At 41.2% G+C, this 11,012-nt stretch overlaps 1 protein-coding gene across 1 annotated transcript in view; it reads left to right on the top strand.

The window, feature by feature from the left end:
• Positions 1–8,054: 8,054 nt before the first annotated feature.
• The window catches only part of LOC108578102 (probable serine/threonine-protein kinase kinX), a gene marked incomplete at its 3' end in the record, with an annotated part of 3,400 nt that continues 442 nt past the window's right edge, over positions 8,055–11,012 (top strand). The window contains 2 exon segments of the mRNA XM_017941361.1: positions 8,055–9,334; positions 9,336–11,012. The exon segment at positions 9,336–11,012 is cut by the window's right edge and continues 6 nt beyond it. Coding sequence (XP_017796850.1) covers positions 8,108–9,334; positions 9,336–11,012 — 2,904 coding nt within the window.

Genomic DNA, 11,012 nt, shown 5'->3' with positions numbered 1-11,012 from the left:
TCAACCACTTTATCCGTACATTAGAAAGGGTCGATTAAGAAATGTTAGTGCGGCTCGTTTTCCTCGAATCAAAGTTCAGCGAGGCCGCATTCTTCCGCTTTATCTGCCGATGCACGAAGTTCCTACTATGTCGTGGACAAAATTGTCACGAGTCTCGCGTGCGTCCACGGTCAGTGACGTCTCCTTTCTATGTATGCTCTCTCGTCTCGTCCTGGACGAAGTCCGTCACGTGACCTTGCTGGTATATCTCGAGTTTGCTTTAAGCCGCAAACACAGACGAGGAAGGCTAGCTTCTACAGACACAAGTAGACCATGTGCCATTGACACCTTGTGGCATTGTTTGTCGATGGTTCTTCTGTGTAATATACCTTTGACTTGTGGAATTTCTTGTATACCATTTGTGAAATGTAGGAATACATCAAATCGGAGACGTTTCACGTCGGAACTTACACAAATGAAGTCATAGTCGCCGATCTTTTCAAACTCGTAGCATTTGGTGGCAAGCTCAACAAGTTAAACTGTGTAAAATTTTACCTTTCTGTTTCGAACGGTTTTCGAGACGTACAATGTTAAATTTTTGAAAAACTGGACGAAATGAGCCAACACATTGTCGCTTTAATATTTTGGCTCGGTTTAAAAATAACGCTTTGATCTTTCCAAGTGTGTACATACATAATTTTATTTACTATTAAAAAATATAATAATAATCGGTACTAAAGTTTCAAATGCCAATTTCATCCTGTTCCTATTCTTAGCACGTTCATGACAGTGTGACCCACCGGTGGGTCATAGATACTCCTGTTTGCTGACATTACCCATCGATCGGTCATTCAAAATGATAGCGAAAAAGATTGAATAGATGGGGTGATCCAACGGTGGGCGACCACATTTTCAGATTACATACTGAAAAATAAGTATTAATGATAATACACACTTCGATCATAGGAAACGCTGGCAGTGGTGTGCGTTTCGTGAATTTCGCTGCCGACCTGAACATGTTGGAATAATTAAAAAAAACCGTTTGATCCCGGGAAGTTTAACCTGTAAGATAAGATTTTTAAAACAACGGAGTGATTTCAGGTAGAAGTTTACCATGATGCACGTTGCCCGATGCTCTACAAATACGCGCACTTGTACCGCATACAATTGAGCCGTTTAATGCGAAAGTGGTGTAGGTAAAAAAAGGCGATTTCTAGGTAACGAGGGATAAAGTAAAAATTCTGTAGAATTCAGCAATATGAAAGAATGTTAAATCTCTTTTATGTAAACCAAGCTCCATACATTTGTATTTATCATTTCCGACGAGTTACCACGAATATAAAATTATGTTCACATTCCTTGGTTCTTTCTCTACAGAATGTGAGTTTTTGAAATGTGAAGCGACATAGGTAAGCTCGCAGGAGAAATAAAACTTACAGATTGCATTCTGGTGCCTACAAGTGTCCCTGTTTTAATCTTACTTATTTTTATATGCAGTGATTTTTGCATACACTGTATTTCAAGTATATAATAATGTACGTGTTATACTTAATTTTGCGTAGAAAGTATGTAACAAATACATATTTAAGTATCTACATACACTACCGCGCATAAGTATTTGACCACCCTATAAAACGGGATAACTTTTTTAAAATTGGGCCAAACGACTTGAGTTTTTTTTAAGAAGTTAGAAATATTAGTTTATTAGATGACGTGTGCAAAAATTGCAGTTTGTGGGAATCGCGAAGAAAATTGTAAAGGTCACTGTTTACAACTCTTTTTTCTAGGCTTGTGATGAAAATTTGAAACATACGTTTTGTAGATCTATGTCAATTAAATACGCGCTGAAAATTTCATCGAAATCGGTTAACGTTGCTATGAGCTAAAAACGGTTAAAGATTGTGAAAATCGCACTATTTTACGCCTATACAGGGTGTCCCGTAAAGAGTGTAACACAGGGAAATGGGGGGTTGCTGACTCTGAACAACACACTATCGTGAACGGCGCGTACGCGTGAATCTCTGTTCGCCCGTCCCTGAGCAGGGGCTCTACGCGCGCTCTGATTGGCCAGTGTTTTTCGTTAATAAATCAAAAACGAAGCTTCAAACAACTTTTTGGTCAACATTTGGTCACCCCAGCAACACCCCATTTCCAGGTGTTACACTCTTTACAAGCCTGTCGCTTGTTTCTCCATCCACCGATTTCGATGAAATTTTCAGCGTGTGTATAATTGACATAGATCTGCAAAACGTATTTTTTAAAATTTTCTTTACGAGCTCGGATAAAAAAGTTGTAAAAAGTGACCTTTACAATTTTCTTCGCGATTCCCACGAACTGCAATTTTTTCAAAATTTTTCGCACACGTCATTTAGTAAACTAATATTTCTAACTTCTGAAAAAAACTCGAGTCAAGTATAGGGTGGCCAAAAAATGGCAATAGTAATTTGTAGTAGATGTTAAAATCATTTTTATCGTTATTTCATTTATGTAATAGAAAAATTGTATTTTTACTCTAATTTTAGCTTGAATTTAAGGCTGTTGATTACCAAGTACAAATTGTATATAATATTTTCACTTCTTTTTATTTAACACTATTGAAACAGTGAATAGCTGAGGCTAACATACGTAACGATAAAAAAATCGTAAGATAAGGTGTAAGATACCGTTTCTTCTGGAGGACTTGGAAAAATTTCCCCTCCCCTACAAATTTATCTCATTATAAGTAAATGAGATGCAATTAATATGAAATAAATTGCATAATGCAATAAAATTCAAACTATGTAATTGAAATATGTGTATAAAGATAAGTAAAGTGAAAATAGACTCGGGATACTTGCTGGCACCGGAAAGCAATCTGTAAGATTTCTTTTTCTTTTCGCGAGCTTATCTGTGTCGCTCCACATTTCAAAAACTCACATTCTGTAGAGGAAGGACCAGGGAATGTAAACATAATTTTATATTCGTGGTAACTCGTCGGAAATTATAAATACAAAAGCGTGGAATTTGGAGCAGATCCCGTTACCAGTCTTTTAGACAGTGAATAACAAAGCTGCGAGTGGTATATTATTTTTCTGGACAATATTTACAATGACGTTCCACTGTTCAAAAGTGTATTGTTTGCAGAAGGACCTATTTTTATTCTTACGGTTCATTGTTGGATGAAGTCGAGATGCCAACTTTATTTTGCCCAATTAATATACCTACATAATTTTCTTCAAATGTTTGCAAATATCGACGTTCTTTGACTCCACGTTGTACTTTATGTATTTGTACTACATTACCGACACAAATGAGCCGTTTATTTTGGAAGTGGGGCAATTCCATTTTTTATTTTGACTACAGATTGTATACAGATAAAGAGATCATATTAGGTTCTATCTATTGTAATCATTAACTTGATTTTTCTCAATAATGGACTTGCCCCACTTTCAAAACGAACCGCTCAAATCACGAAAGGACCGAATTGGGAACGTACAAAATGATGATCAAATAACTGGGAAATAAATGTGACAACGTTATTAATGTAACTAAATTTAGGTAGTGTGATACGTGTTACGATAAACGATAAAGATATAAATTCTAGAGGCGTTCGAAGGAAATGTTTATCTTGGGAAACTGATACATATGAACACTGTACGCGGTGCGAATGCCCGGCAATTATGCATAATATTTAGCTGTTCGTAGTGACTGCACGTGGGAAATTGCATTTTGTTTTACAACGTTCCTAAAATTGCTTCATCATTTGGAAAAGTTGTTTTACAGGTCAAAGTTCGAGAATCAAATGGTATTTTTTTTTTTGTAATTGCTCTAAACGTGGGAACGGTGTAAAATCAACATTTGAAACATTAGCATCGGTTGCTATTGTATTCGTTAATGCTAAATAAAATTTTATTAGATATTTAGCATTGTTCAGCATATAGAGCATTGTTCTCAAACAGAGTTGAAATATTGCGTTTAAAGTCTATGACGTATCGGCTTATTTCGTCTAGTTTTTCAAAATTTTGAATTTTAAATTGAGTATCTCGAAAACCGGTCGGAATAGAGCGCTAAAATTTTACGTACTTTAGTGTTTTGAGGTTATCAACAAATGTGAGTGAAAAGAATGGCAGCAATTCTGTGCGTTTTCATCACGATTCAGACTTTTGAATTGGCTATTTGATATAAAGTCTACATTGCAAACTGCATAGTGTTTATTTAATATTTCTATAGAATACTCCTTTATACACATACGTATAATCATTTTTAACGACATTGAAAAAATAAACTTAGACCTGAGTAGAAATAAAAACAAACTGGAGTAAACTTAAACGGGAGAATTTTCATTTGTTTCTTAGTATAATCGACATTCGTTGCAATTCCTTCTAAAAGTTCCCAATCTCTACCATGTTTCATCGGAACTTGCTGCACGGAGCTGTCGTGATGGAAACCGACGGTAGGAAATATTCGCGCTTGCTAAATCGGATTGTCTCGAGTACGATTGTCAGCAATATTATGTAAAATTAAAATGGTCGAAAGAAACCATGGTAGCGGTGCAGCAAAGAGCGTATAAAAAGATCGAAGCTCGGGAACGGAAGGGCGGAAGTGCAAATGGGCCTTAATGCAGCATCAGCATCCGACACGGTGTACTGCGCCGCGAATCTGTCTCTCTCACTCCATTAAGTTGCCTCCCTCCTTTTAATAAAAATCTCTCCCTCTCACTTTCCCTCTCTCTCCCCCTCCACCACCCCCTCTTTGTCCCGCCACTTCCTCGTCATGCGCTATCATCTCTGTCCAACTTTGACCAGTTCTCTTTATTCCACGTTCACTCGGGGATGTAGGGTGAGTACGATTTCGGTTCCCTTCGTGGAGTCACTTAACGAGGAGGTGCTCGTTTATCGAAAACTAGTTCTTCCTCGGAGACACGGGTGAATCTCTTGCCGAGAAAATTCCAGCACTTTTTTCTTCTTTCCGTGTAAGCATTCCATATTCGGGGTAATATAACGTATATGTATAATGCTATTGCAAACTCGATTCGTTAAACACAGGGCACCGTGATTCTAACCTATAAAATCAACGAGGCACTGTTTCAAATGTGACAAAATAGTTGAACGTGATCTTTATTAGAGTACGTATATCTACTTATCCATCGCATACGAGAAATTGGAAAAATTGCAGGAGCCCCGTTACCAAGTACGGTGGTTTGAAACGACGGGAAAAGGGTAGTTGACAATGCGCAGCTCAATCGTCGGGATTTTTCTCCGTTTTAATGCTGGTAAAATCGTTGATACCATTGTAATCGAAGTTACCTTCGGTACACTCTATATACCCGTATATACACACAGGTTATCTCATTCTCTTCCTCTGCATTTGTCTTTGTCCGTTCTTCCTTCGGTCTCTTTCCATGGTCGGTGCTCCGGTCGTGAGCTAGCTGCCTCGGGGTGAGGGGTAGGAACCCGGCAGTGCCGGCCCTATGCATCCTGTTCTTCGAAGCTTATTAGATTAAAATTAGAATGTTAGTATACAGTATTATTTAATTATCATTAACAACGTCGTATTTAATCTGCGCATAATTAGGTTACGTCGAAACCTCTCCACCATTTTAATCTCTATATGTTGACAATGCTGTAGTTGAGAATGAAATTTATGTAAGGCGAAATATTTCTACCTCTGAAAGTATCCTGCGAAACTCTTTCTATTGGGCTATGCTGAAATTCTTTAGAAAAATCGTCAATTCGAAATTATAAAGATATACAGTAGACCCCTGTATAACACGGGTTCGTATAATACGACGCAAAAATTGACATAGTAAAAAGAGCTCGTATAACGCAGTACATAAGTTTACATTTTCACAGTGTATATTATGTTATATGGTAATTATTTTACGGTGTACATACATACTGTAAGGAACCAACGGTGTTCACAGGCACTGTTTCTCGCTGCAATAATGAAACATGGGACCATCGCATTTCTGGAGAAGCTACTGAAATTGTAAAATTATTTATTTTAAAAGTTTAACTGTTTCTTTTACTTCAAGTAAAATATGCAACGGCAAAACATTTTTATTTTGGATATTTGTTTGTTTACTGTTACATCTTAAATGTTTATTTTACATTTTGCATAATAAACCTTTACATCTTTCATAAATATGTGTTTCGAAGTACATACGTGATCCATATTTGTATCACCTATGTGATTTGTATAACACAGATTTATGTAACACGAAACGTATCCCCTGTGTTATAGGTTCTACCGCACTTGTATACAACTTTTCGTTTGTAGTTCTTGAATAATTTTATTACTACACATTAAATATCAATTGATTTTCTATAAAGCGATGCTTTATTGCCAGCTAATTTTTAACAGAAAGTATTTCGAAGATGGAATCTCGGGTTGAAAATATGCAAACACACTTAACTTTATAAATAACTAGGAACGCTTTTATCTACTCACACAGGTACAAAGTATATACCATTACAGCGCTATTTCGATATCAGAGTTGGTTAAAAAATTTCAATTTCAATCTTACTTTTAGCTTAACTAATTGTCGGAAGTCCTTCAACTCAATCCGCTTATTTTCATTTCGTGAAAGATTGAGAATATGTTTTTACATAAGATTAGATATCATATTACCTTCTGTTCCTTTCATCTGGGTTTGATATTTTAGTAAATTGTTCTACACGAGAAGTTAAACCCGTCATCATGAGGAACACAGTGAAAACTAGACGTATATTATAGTTATTATGAGATCTGCGAAGTATCGAAATAAATCATTTTCACAGAAATTCCTTAAATTATTTACAATTCCAAAATGGAGACTTAACTCTTGGTTGAAAGGCGACGTTTGATCTTAGGGAGTAAGAAAACAATCGCGAAGAATTATTTTCGACGAAGGGAAGGTGAGGGCGCCATGGCTAGATTCGTCCCTGGGTCGCGATTCTGCGGAGCGGGGGCGGCGGCGACGAAGTGGAAGGCAACGAGGAGGTACCGACAGTAGCTCCCAGACAGTGACTCCGCGCGTAACGACATGTAACCGGCGGACAGATATTCTCACAGTGTTATGTCATCGATGACAATTGTTCGATAGCCAGAATTCGGACATTACTCGTCAACGTTGACGATTTACAGACGGTCAAGGATAGGCGCCGCCCGCCCAGGGATCCCCGTTAAGATGGAGGGATTAGAGTGTGATAGTTTGGAAACAGGCCTTGAACTCGCAAAGTCGTGCAGATATTGTGGAAAAAATTGAAGAATTTCAAGAGGAGAAATTTTTAGGTACGACAGGACCGACGCAGCCACTGTGCAAGATACGAGAGGACAGAGAGAGAGAGAGAGAGAGAGAGAGAGAGAGAGCGCGCCGGTGCGGAGCGAATGGTTTGAGAGAAGCTCGATGGGTCGAACATACACAGTGCTGCCAGCCTCAAGCTCGACGGAGTCGACGCCGCAAGCTCGATGCAAATCGACGTTGTAGGATACTTCCGAAGAAAACCGGAGAGCCCGCCGATTCTCTGTGGTTTAGCAGTCGAATGAACGTCGACAATCTCCAATTCGATTTCTTCAGCATCGTGATGGAATATTAATTCTGGCAAGATCGCGGATCGCGGCTAGTGGTCGAAAAAAGATGAACTTCTGGAAAGTGTTTTTCTCATACGCGAAATATTAGGCGATCGACTAGCTAGGACGGAAATGTCGGGGAAAAAAAACGTGATATATGTGTTTGGTGCAGCCGGCTCGCGGGAGTGCTGGGTCAACAATGTCAATGCCCTTAAGATCGATCGTTACTTGCTCGAAACTGACTTGTTTGTTAACGGACGGTAAGAAATTAACTTCGGGGTGAATCGAAGCTGACCGAAGTGAGCCCCCGAGCCACCCGTGATCTAAACTACGGTAATTATTTGTCTCGATGGAGTCGTGTGCCAGCGGGCGATGTAATTCGCCATTAAGAAATCTATTATTCATGAGCTAATTTAAGGTGAAAGAAATTTCGGCGTATGAAAGATATTCAAATATTCGGCACTTTCGAATAAAGTGCTCGAAGTAAATGAGCCGGTGAAAAAGTTGTTGGACGCAATTGCAAGGAAAGAAACGGCTAGCAGAACAAGTCGTTTCGGTGGGCGAGTGGCAGAGTAATAACCGCTCGTTGGATGGAGTGATGAGCGGGGCCCCTGCACGGGGCACAACGCCCCGTCGTCAAAGACGTCATCATCATCACCATCACCATCATCAGAAATATCAAAAGCTGCTTCGGGAAGAGCAATCGGAGGAACCGGGGGAAAAACGGCCGAAAGTAAACCCGATATTTCTCTGGGCATCGCAGCGAGAGCAAAGAATCGTCGAGGTAAGATGCGAGGACTACGACAAAAGAAATCGTATCAAGTTGACGAAGACGGCGCAAGGATGGCGTTCGATACCGAGGACAGCCTCCAACATGTACTCGACTGGTTTGGGAATTATCTCCCAAAAGACGAACAACACGAACGCATTAAATTCATCCGACACAGGCGAAGAAAGGGACGTCAACAAACAGGCGAGGCACGTGACGTTGAATCGTCAACATACGCCTGCGAAAGAGCTGACGAATTGTCGGATCAACGGTTTGGTCAACAGAGACGGTGTTGGAAAGAAAAGAAACTACGATGAGATTAACGGAAATTGTGAACACGGCCGAGATTATAGTTTTTCTGTAGCAGACCTGCAAAACAGGGCAAGGGTTAAAACAATCTGGGATGATGAACGACGAAGAGTGCCATGCTCCGACGACGACAACGAGAACGAGGACGATGACGATGACGACGAGGACGAAGAAGGCGAGAACGACGACGAGGACGACGATGACGACGACGAGGACGACGATGACGACGACGACGACGACGACGACGACGACGAAGAAGAAGACGAGGAGGAAGACGACGAGGACAACGAGGAGAATGACGAAGAAAGAGATGAAAATAGGGACGAGGCGGAGCAAGAAGTGGCGAGATGCAACGAGCAGAATAACCTCAAAAGGCTACAGAAAGATAAATTATTTCAACCACGAGTAGTACTGGAGCAACTACACTTTTCTCGTTTACCCGAGAGCGTTCATCAGAATGTGATTCGAAGGCAGGGAAAAGACGAGAAGGGGCAGAATCGGACAGACGAGAATGATGTTATCGGCGATGAAGAGAAATCAACGGTGGATAATGAAAGAAGGAGGCACGTGAACAAGGCGGGCATTGAAGACATACTGAACATGATCGACGTCACGGCCTCGCCCGTTCTAGCCACCGATACGCCTAGCGCCGATCTGCCTGTCGACTCAACGAAAACTTACGAACTTCTCAGTGAGAATCTTCGTAGCAAAGCTAGTGAGAGCAAAATCAAAAATTCCAATTCAGCTTGTTAAAACTACGCACGGCAATCTTGTCGATGATAAGATAGAGATACACGAAGAGAAAGTCCTCACCACCTATGACAATGAGAGCGAAGTGGAGAAGAGGAATCGAACGAAGGACGATGTCGTTGTTTATTCTATAAAAAATAACACTTCAGAGTCAAAATCGTGCAAGGTTACCGAAGTGGATGGCGGACTCGGGAATCGACCGAAATGTACCAAGTTACAGAATATGGTATCTGTAAACAACGGTACTCGGTTAGAAGTGGAAGAGGAACGACCCGACGAACCCGGAGAACCCATGAAGATAGACTATAACGATAGCTCGAAGATTTTGCACGCGCTCAGAAACACTCCAGGTCTTTCGGTTTCCATAACTAGAACCCACCTGCCGGAGAATGCAAAAAGCATGGTAACACCGTTAACGAGACCAGTATCGAAGGCGTCAAGCAGATCGCCGGATTCCCAGGCAGAGTGCGTCGATAGGGTATTGAAGAACGCAGACTCTGCGACTGAGATGCGGGGAACAACGGCTTCTCCGAAGAACCTACCCGGCCTGTCGATCATCATTCCCAGCTATCGATATAGAAATTCTCAAACAGTGACAACACGCTCGACGTCTCCGATTATCAAGGCACGCGTCGAATCCCCGGAAAGTACAGTGAATTTTTCTAAAAACGGTGCTTACACAGACGAGTCGAAATTGGACGGATTTCCTCACGAGGAGGACGAGGAGGACGAAGAGGACGAAAGGGATATGGAGGATGACGAGGACGACTGTGATTCACAAGTGCTGGAAGATCTTAGACGACAGAAGGCCGACTCGTTGGCTTACGAGCCGGACAGGGGCTATTTTCGCAAGCAAAGTATCGGAAACGCGGAGGATCGCAAAACTCCTTTGGAGAATGCGAAAAGCCAGTCTCACTGGATGAGCTTGAGCAGAAGCAGCGAAGCGCAAGCGAAATGCAAGTATCAGGACGTAGAACATTTCGACGAACAGGTCCTCGAGGAGCTTAGAACTCGTGGTACGGTTGTATCGCCACAACCGAGTGGAATTCCGTGTTCACCAGCTTCCAGGAGAACTTCTTCTGTGTATTTAGAGAGGCTTCTACCTAGTCCTCCGTGTTCGGTGTCCTGTTCAGAAGATGCGAAGAATGATTTGACTTTGAAGGGTATACTGTCCTCGCCGAATCAATTGGAAGTGAGGGATTATGAGAAACAGAAGGAAATTTCGAGTCGTTGCGACCAAATACCTAGTGATCATCTCTCTATTCGCACCGATCACTTGAAGGACCTTGAAAGGTTTAGCGTGAATAATAGGAAAGGGAATAAAAGCTTCCAAGAACGATTGAGCGTGCACAGTCAGGAGATGAGGAATTCCAGCAGACCGATGTCTAGCGGTGACATCCATAGTACCTATTTGGCGACGGACCGTGCCACACCCAAGAGGCCAATGTCCGCCGAGTGGTCCGTCGGTAGGCAGAAAAGCCAGTCGAGTTCCTACCAAAAATCTTCTGGAAAAGTTCAAATGCAAGTAATGGAGGAAGTTTGCGCCACGTCCACCAGCACTGACAAACTTCTGGATCCTGCTAGTCAACTTAGAGAATTGATCGAGACGTCCGGACATCTGATACCAGATCCCCTTCTGGTACCAAGAGACTACTTACCTGGCCTCGCGGCGGCT

The sequence above is a fragment of the Habropoda laboriosa genome, unplaced genomic scaffold, assembly GCF_001263275.1.
Source record: "Habropoda laboriosa isolate 0110345459 unplaced genomic scaffold, ASM126327v1 scaffold1268, whole genome shotgun sequence".
In the NCBI taxonomy this organism is placed as follows: Eukaryota; Metazoa; Arthropoda; class Insecta; order Hymenoptera; family Apidae; genus Habropoda; species Habropoda laboriosa.
Note: the sequence above shows the minus strand (reverse complement) of the source record. Positions and strands in the feature narration are given on the sequence as shown.